The sequence below is a fragment of the Brassica napus genome, chromosome A7, assembly GCF_020379485.1.
Source record: "Brassica napus cultivar Da-Ae chromosome A7, Da-Ae, whole genome shotgun sequence".
Classification (NCBI taxonomy): domain Eukaryota; kingdom Viridiplantae; phylum Streptophyta; class Magnoliopsida; order Brassicales; family Brassicaceae; genus Brassica; species Brassica napus.
Window position 1 is genome coordinate 11,688,375 of NC_063440.1, and position 15,505 is coordinate 11,703,879.

At 36.0% G+C, this 15,505-nt stretch overlaps 3 protein-coding genes, 1 long non-coding RNA gene, 1 other non-coding gene and 1 pseudogene across 6 annotated transcripts; 5 read left to right on the forward strand and 1 right to left on the reverse strand.

The window, feature by feature from the left end:
* Positions 1 to 121: 121 nt before the first annotated feature.
* TRNAA-UGC lies at positions 122 to 194 on the forward strand. Its single transcript has one exon. It is a non-coding gene; the product is annotated as a tRNA-Ala (tRNA).
* A 5,946-nt stretch (positions 195 to 6,140) lies between these two features.
* LOC106358105 lies at positions 6,141 to 7,943 on the reverse strand. 2 transcript variants are annotated; one of them, XR_001272405.3, is made up of 5 exons: positions 7,622 to 7,943; positions 7,415 to 7,487; positions 6,919 to 7,168; positions 6,688 to 6,822; positions 6,141 to 6,533 (listed from the first exon to the last, which is right to left on the reverse strand). It is a non-coding gene; the product is annotated as an uncharacterized LOC106358105 (long non-coding RNA). The 2 variants fall into 2 exon arrangements; XR_001272402.3 differs by having other exon boundaries at positions 7,426 to 7,487; positions 7,622 to 7,940.
* Positions 7,944 to 8,091: 148 nt separating this feature from the next.
* Positions 8,092 to 9,439, forward strand: LOC111199353 (annotated as a pseudogene).
* A 1,089-nt stretch (positions 9,440 to 10,528) lies between these two features.
* Positions 10,529 to 11,801, forward strand: LOC106356359 (zinc finger protein ZAT9). The gene has a single exon (XM_013796124.3). It carries the CDS (start codon positions 10,625 to 10,627, stop codon positions 11,666 to 11,668), a length of 1,044 nt encoding a protein of 347 aa, XP_013651578.2. The 5' UTR covers positions 10,529 to 10,624; the 3' UTR covers positions 11,669 to 11,801.
* A 112-nt stretch (positions 11,802 to 11,913) lies between these two features.
* LOC106356358 (CLAVATA3/ESR (CLE)-related protein 9) lies at positions 11,914 to 13,037 on the forward strand. The gene has a single exon (XM_013796123.3). The coding sequence runs from the start codon at positions 12,213 to 12,215 to the stop codon at positions 12,558 to 12,560; it is 348 nt and encodes a 115-aa protein (XP_013651577.2). The 5' UTR covers positions 11,914 to 12,212; the 3' UTR covers positions 12,561 to 13,037.
* A 470-nt stretch (positions 13,038 to 13,507) lies between these two features.
* Positions 13,508 to 15,376, forward strand: LOC106356357 (zinc finger protein ZAT4-like). The gene is made up of 2 exons (XM_013796122.3): positions 13,508 to 13,899; positions 13,983 to 15,376. Exon 2 carries the CDS (start codon positions 13,983 to 13,985, stop codon positions 15,246 to 15,248), a length of 1,266 nt encoding a protein of 421 aa, XP_013651576.2. The 5' UTR covers positions 13,508 to 13,899; the 3' UTR covers positions 15,249 to 15,376.
* Positions 15,377 to 15,505: the final 129 nt, after the last annotated feature.

Sequence of the window (15,505 nt, forward strand, 5' to 3'; positions counted from 1 at the left end):
CTGCGCAATTCTTGGCTTTTCCTGCAATTATTTATAACTAACTTAACGAACTTTTAGCTCCTTTATGACGTCGTATGTACGTAATATAATATTTTGAACGGTTGGACATAATATATCAATTGGGGATGTAGCTCAAATGGTAGAGCGCTCGCTTTGCATGCGAGAGGCACGGGGTTCGATCCCCCGCATCTCCATTTTTTAATTCCCTCTGCTGCTCAAGTGCTCACAGCCTCACACTCAAAGTGGTTTACCCTAATTTTCTTCCATTTATAGTATTTAATTAAGGGAAATTAGGTTGGATAACTACAAAATAAAGCATAATTCAATATCTAACCAAAAAAAAAGTACATCCATTACTTCTATAATATATACTATATTACCCTTCGTATCCGGTTAATGAAATATTAAAATACCTTCTTCTTCTTCTTCAGTTACCAACCACCACGGCTCTTCTTCCATCACCACCATACATCGTCTCTGACTCTCTGCTTCATATATCGTTTTTATGCTACGTTTCTACTTCTAAACTTTATAGACCACAACGGTGTTATGGTCGAGACGCCTTCGATTCTCTTCTTCACATCATCGATTTATGTTTAGATCAGTTGAAATACTATATGATATTTTGTTTATTGCTATTCTATTTTAATAATATTTCATATTATGTACTATTTACATATTTTGATATTTGGGTTAGGGTTTATATTTACCTTTTAGGGTTTAGTGATTACTATTTTGGGTTTAGTTTATGAAAGGGGTTGATGTTAGGATAAACATTATCTGATGCCCCGCTATTTGATAATTTCATTGTTTCTTCCATATCTATTTAGTTTCCATTCCATTTAGTTTTCATTCCATTTAGTTTGTTCCATACCATTTTGTAATCTATGCTGTAAAAGGCCATTACTTTGTCTCCATCTACGACAAATTTTTTTCTTTTGCCACAACGACGACCACCACGGCATAACAACAGTATCTACTGCTACAAAAAAAGTCATTGTTTCTTCCATATCTATGACCGTAACTTCCTCTTCCTCTGTAACTACTACCATGGTCACCACCACCGTAAACACCATCATCGCCTATGCCATAAACACCATCACTGTAACAACTCTTTTTATTTTATTTTTTCATTTAGTGACACATGATCTTTATGTGTTATCACCGTCTACCGTCTTAGAAAAAGGAGAAAACCGGAAGAAAGAGAAGAAAATGATAGGAGAACTAATTATGTCAACATCAATGCCATATTCTTAATTTTGCTCTCAAAATTGGCTAGTACACAAATTAACCCTTTACTTAATTTAAAATATTTGTTTTTTATTAACTGTTTTTCTTTTATACTGTTATCTCGGAAAATTATGAGCATTGTCTTCGTTTCTACTTGGAGAATGATCAACATCGAAAACCCAATTCGGCGATTCTTTCTTCTCCCAAGAGTTCACTACCGAGTTGACTCATCCAGAAGTATCTCCAACTACCATAATCATTCTCCGAGAAGATGATTTTCTTTTCGGTAGAAAATCTTATCCGCATAAATTAAATTAAATCTACGAAGTTATCTCAACTGAAAATATAAATTAAATAAATAAAAAAATTGTGCGTCTAATGGAAAATTTACAACAACACATAAAAATAAAAATCAAAAGAAACAATGAAACAATCTAAAGATATTTCAACGACAAAAAATTCTAAAGAAACAGTTTAGAAACTACAACTTGCTTTTGAGATTTCATGGAGGATGAAGAAGAAAACATTCACTAACATATTTTTGGGTTTTAATTAATATTTTTATTATAAGTTGGTTAGATCGTAATTTTATGTATAAGAGGTCCACACAGAATAGAAGAGACTGTTTGAGATTTTTTTGTATGCTTAGAAGACTAAAAGAGATTAAATCCTGATTTGGCCTAGATTTTTTTTTTAACTCACAAAAGGTTCATTAACTAAACCAACACAAATCCATTACTTCTTACACAAAAGAACAGACCCACTAGTTTTTAGACCATCAAACTAATCTATTAAAATTCACAAATCATCAATTATCAAGTTGAACCTCCCAAAAAGCATTTCCTTCTTCCATCTCTTCTCAAATAAATGTTTTGTATGTATAGGTACCTTCCACAAACCAAGTTTGACACAAGCCATGCAACATGGAAGCCTATCTGGAAGTTTGAGCTTGCTCATTGAAGTTGAGCTAACAATATAGTTTTTCATTTGTTTCATAGATCTATGACGGTGACATCTTGTTGAGAACATTTTGACATTTGTCACTATAACTAGTGTAAGAGCAGGAGTCTCATCTTTTTTCTTCAAACGATGTACATAAATTTTCTTTAAAATATATCGAATAGAATCAGCTAAAATAGAACAATTTTCGCACAATCAATATCTTTTGAGTGCATATCTGAAGGCAACTTTAGGTTTATCATATAACGGATAACTTTCACCACATAAATACATGTGATTGAGAAGATACTTGGGATTAACATGTCTGAGTGCATTGGTGATGACTCTTGGCAATAGATCATATTCGTTTTGACAAGATAAACATGTTTTGTTGAGATCCCATTTGATGTTGATTTATTAGTATAAACAAAAAAAATCATACATGTTAGTATAATCCTATGCAAAATTTCCTCTCCATTTCCGTGGAGACTTTCTATCTCTAGACTGATTTAATTTTTCCAGTTACTAACTATCATGAACTCAAAACTAACACATTTGCTTCGAGATTCACTGCATAACATGAAAAACCGAACTGGAACACACATACACATAGTCGAATGGTTTTATTTCCTTATACTTGTGAAAACTAAAATCAAAGTAAAACCAAATCGAAGATCGAGTAAGTATTCAGATATCTGATATACAATTATACACATAAAAGTAATAGTTATATATATTGTTAAATAATCATCTATCTAAAAGTACAAATTTAATTAAAATTAATCATTTTTGTCAAAATAAAATAAAATCATATTTCTCATTAAACAATACAATATTTACATAACTTTTTAACTGAAATTAGTTTGTATTGGGTGAAACGTGAAACAAATATCAATCGCGATTACTCATAATAAAAAGTTTGTGTGTTTTATACTAAATTTTATAATATGAAAAGCAAATGACACTTGAAACATAATTCGTTAATTAAATGTCATAAACAAGTTGTGATTTTAAAATAAATTGTAAATTCCAAAATAAATCATAATAATATTATGTAATATAAAAAACTATAACATATCAGAAACAAAGAATAAATAAATATGGTAAAAATTAGACAAAAAGAAAGCTTGTATTCATAAACTGAAGAAATTATTGTGATCTTCATGGAGTGATTGGAGAAATTTGTGCCTCCTTATGTTCAAAATAAACATGTTCATTTTAATATAAAAATCCTAATAAGCATAGCCCAAAATAAAACATTTTATTGATCAAATTCAAACAAATAATCGTCAACCTCTTGTACACTATTGATTTGTACAATGGTTATACATAATAACATGAAGAAAAAAAATTGGGTTTTGCAGTCGCTAGTCAAACTGACTGTCAATACAAACCGTAAAACGGCCTGGTGGATTCCAATCAAAAAGACATTTTGGCATGTTATGATTGGATTAAAATGCATGCCATTATTTTTTACAGTTAATCTACTCTAATGATAAAAAAAATATTGTAATCTCATATAGAAAAGGACACAAGTCTACAAAACATGACATATTTTACACAAAATCATCATAAAATTTTGAAAACTATAAAATAGCTCATATTGTTATTTTAATAGCTTTTAAATTTGTCAAATTTCAGAATAAAATGAATAACCCCACTTACAAAAATCTTCCTATTTGTTATATTGATGAGAGATGATAATCGACCAGAGAATACTGAACTTGAGGGATAGTGAGCTTACTAATATGATATTGGTTAAAACGACTCAAATACTCAAAAAACTATCCTGATTAGGGTTTTCTGATTTAGGGGATTTTGATTTTTTGACTCCAGCTTAAGCCTCTGAAACGCCGAAGTTTCATATTTCATATTATTTGGGTCTAGTTTGGTCTTATCCTTCATTGTCTGAGCTTATATCTTTAGACAGGTAAATGAGCTCCCGTTTAAACATTCTAGACAGCTTGGCTTTAGCGATAAGTCAACGTAGTTTGAAGAAGTTGTTCCACGCTATACTTTTACCCCAGGTGAATATTTACTTGTAACTATTAACTTGTTTGTGGACTTTTAAATGTTAATTTTTTAAAGGACCATTTTCTGTCATGTGACTGAATCATTTCTTTTGAATGGATTATTTTAACAGTACTAAATGAGGGAGGTGAAACATTTGATGAAGATTGCAAATTGCAATCTTCATTAGGAATGGCAATTGGGACAAACCGCCCCGCCGTGGCCTGCCCCGCTGCGGTCTCTATCTCTGGCAGATCTTTGCGGGTCAGCCCGCCGTAACCCGCGGTTCCCAAACCTCTACCCAAACCTGCCCCGCTTGCTACATAGGAATTTGCGGTCCGGCCCGTGGGTAGTGAAAATGCAGTCTTCATTAGTTCTCTTCTTCTCATTGACCTTGAGACATCTCAGAACTCATCGCAAATCAAACAGTTTTCAGAAAGACAGAAAAAGAAAAAATGGAAGTGATGAGCTTAGCTGCTCCATCTTCGCAAAGAAAATTCACTGGCTGCTTCTTAAGCGCACCAATAAGCCCACGAAGAACCACAGAGTGGTACAAGGAGGAGGCAAAAATAAACTTCTCCGAACGTTCTTTGATTCCTTTCGATTGGGAAGAGAATCAAGGCAATCCGAGGAAGATCACTGACAATGAAGAAGATACTGTTGATGATAAACAAAAAGTTAAGAGTTTTACGAGAGTTTCCCATGATAGTTTGCCTCTGTTTCTCTGTTTGAAGAGATCGTTACCGTCACTGCTGATAGTATCGCAAACAACTTGTAGTTACGAAACACGTTGTAGAGTTGTAGAGTTGTAGACTCATCAGAGAGAATAACTGAAAACTTCAACTAGATACTAATGATGGCCTTATACTAGACTATTTAACTTTTGAGTTTTGAAACTAATGAATATCATGTACGTACCATAAAGATAAGCTCTAACGTAGATGAAACTAGTAGCAAACTATGGGAGAGAACATTATCAAACATTATAAGTTTATAACTATCACTAGTGGTATTCCGGCGCTACGCGCCGGGTTCGCATGTTTTATTATTAAATGAATTACGGTTTTATATTTATTTAGCTTAATTTTGACATTTTAAATATTTTGATCTGTTTTTTTTCTGAGATTTTCTATATGTTTTTGTTTGTATTTTTTATCATACGTGTTTTCTAACATTTGTACTAATTTAATTATACTCTTTCTCGTTGTTAGTTTTAGCTGAGTGAAGCACATCGTTATCTTCGTATGAGTTTGATTATCTTTCCCTGTACATTAGTTGAAATAGGACTAATGTGTCTACAGTAGGATCTTATCTTTGATATATAAGTATTTTATATATTCAATCTATTTTTTCTTTCATCTGTATTTTTTTGTTTTTTTTTTGTATGTAGTTTTATATTGTATATGTTGTTCATAGTATACAATTATAAAGATTTTAGTGCCATGTGAATTTAGATATTAGACTTCATATATTTTGGTGTTCAAAGAAAAAAAGACTTCATCTATCTTTATTCATTGAATATGTAAAGTCCGGTTTCTGACATTGGATTTGATACAATAACCTTCACTGTGTTATTTACACCATGAGTACACTTTTACAGGTTGTGGCTTATAGTAGTAACATAAGATACCATGAGTACACTTTTATAGGTTGTGGCTTATAGTAGTAACATAAGATACATATGTTTTATAGGTTGTCACGGTGACATATAAATTTTTTAAGTTCGTGCACGAAATTTTTGCATCAGTATCCTAATTAATATCTTTTGAAAAAGTTGAAAGCTCTTATAGAAAAGCAAGTGAAATTTAATGGTGTAAAACTATAATACGTTTTGCGGCTTTGTTTTCAAATATTTTGCTCCTTGTCAACTTAGTTTTCTTATTGATCTTAGACCTATAATGTTTTCCAAACTCCCTTTTAGAATTGTCTATTTCCCCTCACATATTCTTGGAATCTAAAAGCAAAGCCAAAACTCACCCTTTGTAACTCAGACATCAAGTTATATATGACATTGCAACATTACATATTAAAGATTAATAAATTATAGCTTGGAATCGAGAGAGATGGCTTGGAAACCATAGCTTGAGAATCACAATCTCTCGTTCCTAGGTGAAGATGTTATGCAGCTGAATTCTTGGGTATATGAGTATATTCACCCATCAGAGTAGCTACATTGCAGGTTGATCGAGACAGAACATTTATTCAATCCCAAAAAATCTCTTCTCTAAATGACAGCTACATTTATCTGGTAGTAGGGATAAATGACGCAACATACATCTGGTACGGATACTTAAGCGGTGTTACGGAACTGGGTGTAATCTAGAAAAATCATTCAGCGTCCCTTATTAGATCCGCTGCAAAGCAGAGCAAAGCACATCAAATCAACCGATGGGCGGACTTGAAACTCCAATTGTTTCAACCAAAAAGATTAGCTCGTGCTAAACTTTTGTAAATTTTGGTTCATAGGTGATATAAAGATTGATACATTGTTGGTTTCTGAAGTAATACCTGACCAGGCATGACTTCTCCATTGATCTGTACTGGTGTTAATTCCGGCATACAAACATTCCTTGAAGTGAGAATCAACGATGTCCCTTCCCTTCCAAAAGACTTGTCAGCTCCAACACTATAATGGTATGGTCCCTGATATAGATTGTTTTGTATAAACATCAAAACAGAAAATCAAAGAAGAATGAAGTAAAAACCCCTAGAAAGGGAAATGAACATCAGAGGCCTTACTATAAGATCACTTCACTGTTTTTCCCAGGAGCTTCACCAGTGTTGGAACAATCATAGTTCCTTTTTAGGAATTTTGATGGTTGGGTTGCAGGTCCAGGGAGAGTGTAAAGGTAAACCAAACAGAGATCAGTAAGCTTTGTCATTCTGATTCTATTTTACAGGAAATTTGCTAATTTTTTTGTCAACGTGTAAATAAAACAAAACGATTACCTTGGCTGTGCTTCTCATGTTCACTCCAGAACCACCAACCCTGTTTTGAAAGATCTTAGAAACCCGAAATTTAAAAGTAAAAATAAACAGAACACATAACTCTTTTTTTGTTGTTCAAGATGCAATTATCAAGCAACTAACCAGTGAGAATGACAAAAACATTGGATTTTAAAACTAAACTGCAGAAAGAGAGATGAGGAAAAAAAGTTACTGATATTGAGTACAAAAGCCAAGAAATGGAAAAACTAATTCATTAAAGGAGAATATTGTATGGCAAAATAATCACAGAAATGATACCGAAAGAATCTTTTTCGTTGGAGGAGCTTTTGAGCAGAGCTTAGTTTGACGACTTTGTTTCCCTGACAAAGAACAATAGATTTTGGTTAAGAACATGTGTTAAAAAGTTTTGATGAAACAAATAGCCATAACAATTATTTTGTTTCTCAATTCCCAAATTACAAAATATTGGTGAATAAGAAAAATGGTCTCTTACGATGACTGGTTTCAGTAATCTTAAAGGAGCAAGACGATGCACATGAAAAATATCTCATCTTCTGCATATATATAATCCCCTGAGAGAGCTTGATAATAAGGCATTAAAGATGATGTAGTGGGTATCGTTGATTGAAAGCCATTAGTGTGGACGTTTCTTAAACGCAGCAAAGGGAGGGGAAGCGGAACAGTAAAGTCTTAGCAGAGGAGATCGACGGCGTTCTCCGTCGTATCAGGCTGATCAGGGTGGGGAGAAATGGGCTACAAATGAACGGAAAGAAGATTTGGGCCAGATAATAAAATTGTATCAAAAAGTTGGTCCACTACCAGAATAAAGTCAGAAAGCGAGAATCATCTAAAAAAGTTGTACACGTGTCCAGATTTGCCCATATCATCTTGAGGACGTGGAGGAAGGAGGAGAGAGGCAAGCCTCCTTTATTGTATAAAATTATCAAACAACTTATAAGACAAATGACAATAAACAGTAAGACTTTAAAACAATCAAAGTTTCAAACAAAACAGTTCATACATAAAAAAAAAACAAAACTGATAAAGACACGCGGGTCTCGAATGCCCCGCAAACCCGCGTCGACCCGCCCCGCATTGGCCCATACCCGAAATTGACCAACCCGCAAGACCCGCAATATCTCGGGCCTAAGATTTGTAAACCTAAACCCGCCCCGCAGTGGGACTTTACGGGCCAGGCGGGTTAAGGTACCAATTGCCATCCCTAATTGCAAAGGGGAAGATGCAACTCACTCTCCTCGTTCTGAAAAGTGTTTTGAGCTTGGTCTTGTACCTCCAAGACCAGAGACTTTCTATTCTTTCCTCTTGGATCAACCTGCTAGATCATCAAGCCATAATTCCTGAATGGGAAGGTTGTCTGAATGTGAACCTAGGATCTTCAGCGACAACAAAGCTTTCTGGTACATGCGTTGTACCCATGCCGGCTTTGAACATGCCTGAAAATATAGATGACATAGTAGGGAAAGGCAGAGAATTCTGTGTCTGCCGTGACAGGGGTTCTATAAGATGTGTGCGCCAACACATCAAAGAAGTTAGGGAAGAAGTGGTTAAGATACTTGGATTTGAGAAGTTAGGAGACATGGGCTTCTGTTATATGGGAGACGAAGTTGTAAGGAGCTGGAGCGATGAAGATGCACTAAGTTTTCATGAGGTTGTTTATTCCAATCCCATGACATTAGGTCAAAACTTTTGGAAGCTGCATTTTTGTCCCCTACTAATCACGAGATTGTTAGCTTCTACTTTAACGGTTTTGTGCTCAGACGAAGGGCCACACAGAACAGGTGGTTCATGTTGGACATTGATAGTGACGATGATGAATGGCATGAAGGTTATGGAGCACCTTTGGGTACTCAATATGTCGAAGAAAAAGAAGACTTTGCTATGGAATCTCCTCTTCATCATCAAGGCATTGACAAATTCAATGAGGAAGTGCATCAACTCTATCACCAAGAAGATGCCAGTATTAGTGACAATGATGAAGATGATAATATCGATACCAGAGAAGATGGTTACAAGATGAATAATAAGTATGTGGATAAATTTTCCCGGTGCAATGAAGAGAGACTGAACGTGGAAGATGAATCATGCACGCCCTTTGAGCTTGCACATGATGCGGTGATCTCTAGCTAGACAAACTATGCAAAGAAAAAGGAGATTGGTATTGGAGATCAACAAAAGTTGTGTAATGATGCGAAAGTTTCACCAAATGGAAAAGATCTTAAACCAACTGGGAGCAGCATGGAGGAGATATTTTGGTAATGAATTCTGGAAAAACAAGGCAAGGAACAAGTGAAGGAAGCAACATCGTTTTCAACAACTTGCTGAATACTATGAGATTTCTTGGGTCATGAGGTCCTCATATTTAAAAGTAGAGAGAGGCTTCTTTTTTAAAAAGAAAATGAATTATCTCATGTGGAATAGGCTGTTGTTTTCACTTTTCTTGGGGCCCTCTTTTCTGAAAATTCTGTTACCTAGAATATGTCAGAATCCCTCTGATTTGTACTTAGGATTGTATCTCCTTTGACCTTAAAATAACTTTGTACAGAAAGTGTGAAGGCAAAGTCTGTAAAGATGGAGTCTTTCTTTACAAGTAAGCTTGAGAAATATTCAATGCCACAAAGTTGGGTTGTTGCTTTAGAATCAGAGAAAATGTGGCAGAGAAGACGAGCTAATGATGTATAAGAGGCTTCTTTGTTGGTTGTTTGGACGTCGAGAAGTCTCTGTGTTGGCCCCATGGTTTGTTTGTTATACCCACTTACCTGAATTGAGTTTCAACTGATTTCAGTTCAGTGTACTGAAAGAATATATATAATTTTAATTTAAGGAAACAATCATCTTTAAATTAAACTTTCTGCGGATTGTGCAATTTCAAGATTTGAGGGATAGTAATGAGTGGGCTAAATAGATCTGAACCGTCCAGTAACATTTTAACATATCTTTTTTGGTTCCATGCATGAACTTAAACAACAACAACAAGACACCTAAGAGATGGAGAGAGAATAATAAGGAGAGTGCGTGTTGTGTTGAGAGAGAGAGGAATAGATCCAAAAACGCAGCTGACCTTTTGATTACTTCTCTTTTTATTTTGCTCCAAAACTCAAAACAAATCTCTGAGCTTTGAGGATAGATTACTGTGGAGTTTACAAAGTTTGTTCTTTTTATTTCTCTCCTTAGCTTTAAGGTCGGATCATTGTACTAGAGAACAACAACAGCTGTCACATCCCACAATCTGATCGCTAAGAAAGCATCAACCTTTTCTCTGCTCCTCTCTCTCTCTCTTGGCTCTGTAGCATTTGAGTTTTGTCGGTTTGTGCAGCATTTTCTCAAGAGATTTGAGGTAAATTCATCAGCAACAAAAGTGGGTTCTTCATGCTACTCTTCCCTTTACTGTGCTTTCGTTTCTCTAAAGAAAACATTTCTTATTGTCTCTCTGCTTGTTTGGTGTTTGATCATTTGTCTAAGAGAAATTCAAATTGAAATGGAGAAGAAGTATGTGTGCAAGTTCTGTAACAAGAAGTTCACTTCTGGCAAATCACTTGGAGGTCACATCAGGATTCATTCCAATGAGTACACAGTTGCTTCTGATCGTTACAATGGCAAGAATCCTAAGTTGAAGAACAACAACAACAACAACAACAAGAGGTTGGTGGAACAGCAACAACGAGAACAACATTGTTGCAGAGAATGTGGTAGCAATCACATGGATTGTCATTGTGTGGGAGAGAAGATGGTGATGGATAGCCAATCTGATACTGAGACTACTTCCTCAGCTCCTACCAGGAAAAGATCCAAAAAGCTGATGAAACAGTCAGAAGCTTTTAGTAATGGGAGCTCGTCTTCTGCTTCTGAGATTGACCAAGAACACAAGGACACTGCTTTGTCTCTGATGATGATGTCTATAGATTCTAAAGGACATAACTTGGTGGTGAACTCTCTAGCTGAGTCATCTGAGAACAACTCTGAGATTCTGGAGACAAAGGCTTCTTCAGGGGAGCAGCTAAACGTGAAGAGTCAGGGTTTAGAGACTGATAAAGTTGCAGTTGATGACCAATTGAGATCTGCCAATGATGCTGATTCATATAGCTCTGATTCTGATTACTTCATGAATGGCCCAAAGAAGTCAGACTCAGATATCTCTGTTGATGGTTCTCTTAGGAACACTGAACTCAACAGTTTCAAGAACGGTGATGAGCTTGGGGTCAAGGAGGGAGGATCAAAGTATCAGCTGCGCAAAAGCAAAAGGGTCTTGCCTTCTTCTTATGAAAGTGATTCTTGTGCAGACAGAAACATGAAGATTCATAGGTCCGGTGATTGCAAGATGGTTAAGAAAGCAAGTGGTGCAAACAAAAGTAGCAAAGCTCACGAGTGCCCAATTTGCTTCAGGGTGTTCAAATCAGGCCAAGCTTTAGGAGGTCACAAGAGATCACATTTCATTGAGAGCCAAGAACAGAAGATCAAACACAAAGCAGCAGTTGATATGCGTATCGATCTCAATCTCCCTGCTCATGATGTTGATGTATGAATCATAACCTAAATCAAATGTTTTCTTGATTTTGTTCATATAAAGTTTTAAACTTAGCCAATTCTTTTCTCTATGACTTCTGAGTGTTGATATAAAGCTTCACAATATCAAATACCCTCTTTATCAGATGCGGCAGTTCTTATTGAGCTTTATAAATAGTTTTGGTGGACATTTCTTTAGCCCAGGGACGCCTATACAGAGATTGATAGCTTGTAACCCACGAAACAAGTTTATACACTGTCATGTACAAAATACATGACACGATCACTTCTTCTACGTATTATAAATCATGTAAATAAGCTGCCGAAAGTGAAATAAATCGATGGGAATGTATAATAAAGGTCACGGGTTTTAATATTTTTTAATCTATAAAAACGAACTAATAAGGACCCACAAAAACCCCATATCATAACGTCGAATCATGTGCATCTTCTGCGTTGCATTAAAACCCACTTTGCTCTTTTCCCTCTTCCTGTCAAGTTTAAAACTTTACCTTCTCCAAGAAACCTTCTTACCTTTCTACTCTCTCTCCTCACATTAAGCAATGTCGCCGACTTACCTCAAACGTCCGATCATGATCTCATCTCTCCTTCTCTTCATCGTTTTCATTGCTTCTCCAACCGTCGAAGAAAACCTGAAGGCATCAAGAAACTTCCCTTACCGAACCCACCCATTGGCCCCGAGGGTTCACCACCCGTATGACGTGAGTCCTCAGGGTTCGTGCGACTCCTTCACTCGTCCATACGCGCGTTCAATGTGCCTTGAGCTTCAAAGAATCCACCGTAGCACCAAGAAGCAGCCACTTGTTCCCCCTCCTCCGCCGGAGATTGATCCAAGGTACGGCGTCGATAAGAGACTCGTCCCCTCCGGTCCAAACCCTCTTCACAACTAAAAACCCTATCCCCCAGTTTGTATACATATATAGAGAGAGAGACCTTAGTTACATATTTTATATAGTTAACACATTTGTTGGCGTTTCTTGAAGATCTGTGCCCGAAGACGAAAGATTCATTTCTTCTTTGCGGGTCTTTCTTGAATCTTGATTCTACTCTCTTGATCATCTTAATGGAGTCCTACGTACGTAACGTTATGAGGGATGTATTGTTGCTATTTCCACGCTTGTTTTTGAAGACTAGTAGAGAGTGAAAACAATCTTGGAAATAGTGTGCAACGTCTTTCTTTTTTATTTATTTTTATGTTTACATAATGTGAAACTTTAAAAAAATAAATGCAGGCAAAAAGATTTAGATATTGGTTGTAAGAGAGGGGAGAAACACATGAGTTCCATTAATTTGGGAGCTGTATATTATTATGTAACTTCGAAGTCACGGCCAATATTGGTCTATGAATAAAACTTTTATTTGAAGTTCTTGATGGGCCATATGTGTAATCCTTATGTCTGCTCTTCTCTCGTGTGACATCTCACTGTAAAGATGCTCAAATTGCTTGTCTCTTTGACTTTGTCAACATACAAAAACAAAAGGAGTCTTTAGTCTAGTTGTATAACATATGTTCATTACGAGCAACACTAGTAATCTCATCTCTCCTACAATGAATGAAATTAGTGGATTGGGTTGTTGTGTGAACCAATAGGTTTTTTTAGAACTGCAAAAATAAGGTGAAACAGAAAAGGCAACAATGAAAGACAGTGACTACAAGTTTTGGAAAAAATGATGAACATAAGTGACACATGAGAGTTGTAAAGAGAACTTTGGTGATAACATGAAAATAAGACAAACTTGTTACAATTACAAGGATAGTAAGATAAGTTTTGGGTGCTCCACTAAAAGAAAAAAAAAAGAATTGTGAAAGACATTATTAATACCCATTTTTTACTCTTTTTAAAATGGTGAAGGGTATTTTAAAGTAACATTAAGCTGATACAAACCATATAGTCTAGTCTAGACTACTTCTTATTTATCTCAATAGGAAAAAATGCATTTTTGAAATCTGATTAAAATTTTCATTTTTTTCTTTCTTATTTCATCTCCAACCCCAAAAAGAAAGCAAATCTCCTAACTTTAGATATTTCAAAGTCTGTTTTATTTGTTTCCTGTTTTTGTGTTCTCTCTTTTGCTTGATGGTAGGATCTCAAGTTAACAAGATAGGACTGTTACATTCCCCCAAAACTGATCGCTATCAGAAAGTATCAAGCTTTGAGCTTGATGATTCTCTCTTCCCCTTCTCTCTCTTAGCATCTGGGGAGTTCAGTGCTCCTTCCAAGACTTGAGGTAAACCAGACAAATGGGTTCTCACTAACTTTCACTTTCTGATCTTTGCTTATATAGTGTTTGAACATCTGTCTTAATTAAAGATGGAGCTGTGCATTGAGAAGAGGTTTGTGTGTAAGTTCTGTAACAAGAGGTTCGCTTGTGGGAAATCACTGGGAGGTCACATCAGAACTCACATGAGCAACAAGAACTCAGCTGATTCAGATGAGGATGAACACACTAAGCTCATGTTCGATGAAAATGGAGGTCAGTCTAGCTACGGTCTGAGAGAGAATCCTAAAAAGAACAAGAGGTTTGTGGATCAGAGAGAGATGATGGCTCTGAAACATCACCAGCATCAACTACAACTTCTTTATTGCAGAGAATGTGGTAAAGGTTTCCCTTCTTCAAAAGCTCTTTGTGGTCACATGGCTTCTCACTCTGAGAGAGAGAAGATTGTGATGGATAGTCAATCTGATACTGAAGCTTCTTTGTCAACTATAAGGAGAAGATCCAAGAGAGCTGTGAAACATCATCATGGTAGTAGCATCATGAATCAATATGACGCAGCATCTTCTGATGAGTCTGAGATTGAGCCGGAACAAGAGCAAATGGCATTGTCTCTGATGATGCTGTCTAGAGATGATTCAGGTTTCAAGAAAGGACATAACTTGGTTGTGAACTCTTTTGCTGAGTCATCAGACAACAACTCTGTGATTCTTGAGACTAAGTCTTCTTCAGGAGAACAGCTGAGGAAGATCTTCAAGGTGAAGGAGTCTTGTAAGAAAGACAAACTTGGAGTAGAAGTTGACCATTTGAGAAATGGTGAGGACAATGGTTATGTTTCAGATAACTCTGATTCTGGCTACTTCAGGAATGGACCAAAGAAGTTGGACTCAGATGTTACTGTTGATGGGTTCCTCAGGAACAAGGCTGCAATGGGATTCAACAGCTCAGAGGATAAGAGCTTGAACAGATTCAGGACAGGATCAGATCGTTCTTCGACAAAGTATGATCTGAGGAAAAGCAGAACAAGCTTTCCTACTTACGGTCGGAAGAAAATGAGGTATGAGTTCACGGAATCAGTGTATGACAGTGGTGATCAGCATAGCTTGGAGACTGAATCTTGTGCGGAGACAATCAAGATTCATAGTAAACCCCCAATGGTTAAGAAAGCAAAGAAGAAAAGCAAAGGTCACGAGTGTCCGATATGCTTCAGGGTGTTTAAATCAGGACAAGCTTTGGGTGGTCACAAGAGATCACATTTCATTGGGAATCATGAACACAGGACTTTGGTTATCCAACAACACCAAGTGGCTCATGAGATGCATACCCTCATCGATCTCAATCTTCCTGCTCCTATTGATTAATGAAATCACTAGTAACAGCAATTTTGTTACTCATTGTTATTGTTATTGTTTCCTCTCTGATTTTATTTTCTTGTTGCTTCAGATTCAAGAATACTTTTGGTTCGGAAGGTAAATCAATTTTTTTCCTATTTTATTTGTTCATAATCATATCAAGAACCGGTGAAGTTGACCAAACTTTGCTATCTTTTGCTTTCTGAATCCTCATTTCTTGACCCCCAAGAAAGGTTTTTATGATACTTCTTGCTATATCTTTGAAT